The sequence below is a fragment of the Quercus suber genome, unplaced genomic scaffold (genome assembly GCF_002906115.3).
Source record: "Quercus suber isolate HL8 unplaced genomic scaffold, Cork oak 2.0 scaffold_388, whole genome shotgun sequence".
Classification (NCBI taxonomy): Eukaryota; Viridiplantae; Streptophyta; class Magnoliopsida; order Fagales; family Fagaceae; genus Quercus; species Quercus suber.
Window position 1 is genome coordinate 652,192 of NW_027069840.1, and position 1,536 is coordinate 653,727.

General features: G+C 38.4%; 1 protein-coding gene across 1 annotated transcript; it reads right to left on the reverse strand.

Annotated features, from left to right (window-relative positions):
- Positions 1-700: 700 nt before the first annotated feature.
- Positions 701-1,276, reverse strand: LOC112026278 (uncharacterized). The gene has a single exon (XM_024058961.2). The coding sequence runs from the start codon at positions 1,274-1,276 to the stop codon at positions 701-703; it is 576 nt and encodes a 191-aa protein (XP_023914729.2).
- Between the last annotated feature and the right edge of the window lie 260 nt (positions 1,277-1,536).

Below are 1,536 nucleotides of genomic sequence, written 5' to 3' on the forward strand. Positions count from 1 at the left end.
TATGGTTAGGGTTAGGGTTTGGATTTGGGAATGAGAGAGAGAGAGAGAGAGAGAGAGAGAGAGAGAGAGAGAGAGAGAGAGAGAGAGAGAGAGAGAGACTTTTCCTTTTTTTAAGGGTTAGGGAATAAGGATTTGGCTCTATTAGTATTACTAGTCAAGCGTGCTCCCTCCAATATTTCAATAGTTTTCACCAAGAGAACTCAATTGGTTTACAACTCTTGATATTTCCAGCGGAGAAACTCAAAAAAAATACTTCAATAATTTTCCTTGCAAAAATTGTAATTTTTAGTATTACATTTTTTAAACAAAATAGAAATTCAAAGTAGTGTAGTGATTTGATCAATGCCATATGTGTTGGCAGACTTGAAATCGCATGATATAGTGACCGATACATATACACATGTTTCATGCATACTCAATAATGCAAATATTGTTTTGATAAAAAAAAAAAAAATGCAAACATCTTTCAATTATATTTTTACATTCTTGATTGTGTGTTATTAAATTTATTTTTTCTTTTGTTGGACTTTGTTTCAATTGTTGCAAAAGAAACTAAATTTGAGCAAGAATTCCATATTTAAAATCAATTGTTGCTCATATAAATCTTAAAAAAAATGACATCAAAAGTTCATTACACTAATAATTAATGCATCACTAAAAATAAATTTTTTTTTTTTTGGATAGGAATACTGAGATTTTATTAAATACTTGAAAAAGACATTACATCATGGATAAGAGCTTGCTCAATACAGCAAGGTTCCTCTTCAATCCAACAAATATAATCAGCAACGCAAGACGCGTGCTTGGCTAAGAGGTGCGCAGGCTTGTTCCCTTGTCTACGTACATGTGAGAAAGCTATCCTTCTAAATTCCCTACACAAATCCCATACACCCATGACAATAGGTTCCACAGAGGCTGGTGGTGGGGCTGTCCCATATAATGCACTTATTAAACTTAAAGAGTCTCCTTCCAGAGCCACTTCTTGAAGTCCAACATCTCGTGCTAACATTAGGCCCACCTCAAGAGCTTTGGCTTCAACTTCCATCGAACCTAAAGGAGCCTTAATCTTTTTGCTCATAGCTGCTTCTACTCTCCCCCACTCATCTCTGATCAACACCCCTATTCCTACATTTTTCTGTTTTGAGAAAATAGCTCCGTCTACGTTAATCTTGAACCACCCATTCCTTGGAGGAGTCCAAGTCACTGGGGGCTCCACCACTGGTTTCTCTACGTTAGTTAGCTCTATAGCAGCTCCATACTTGGCCAAATATTCCATCGTCCATTATACCAACCTCTGTCCAGACTTCCCTACCCCACCATTTCGCATCTCGTTCCTATTATGCCACAACGTCCATGCTATTGTAACCACCCTTGCAGCCACTTCATCATTACCACCATCAACCATCATCAGTTGCCACATGACATCCAAGAAAGGGACACCCTCTGCCCTTGCAACCTGCACCGTCACCTTAGAACAATCCCACGCCTCCTTTGCTTTCGAACAGCTCCATAAAGCATGTCCAGCTGTCTCCGAGA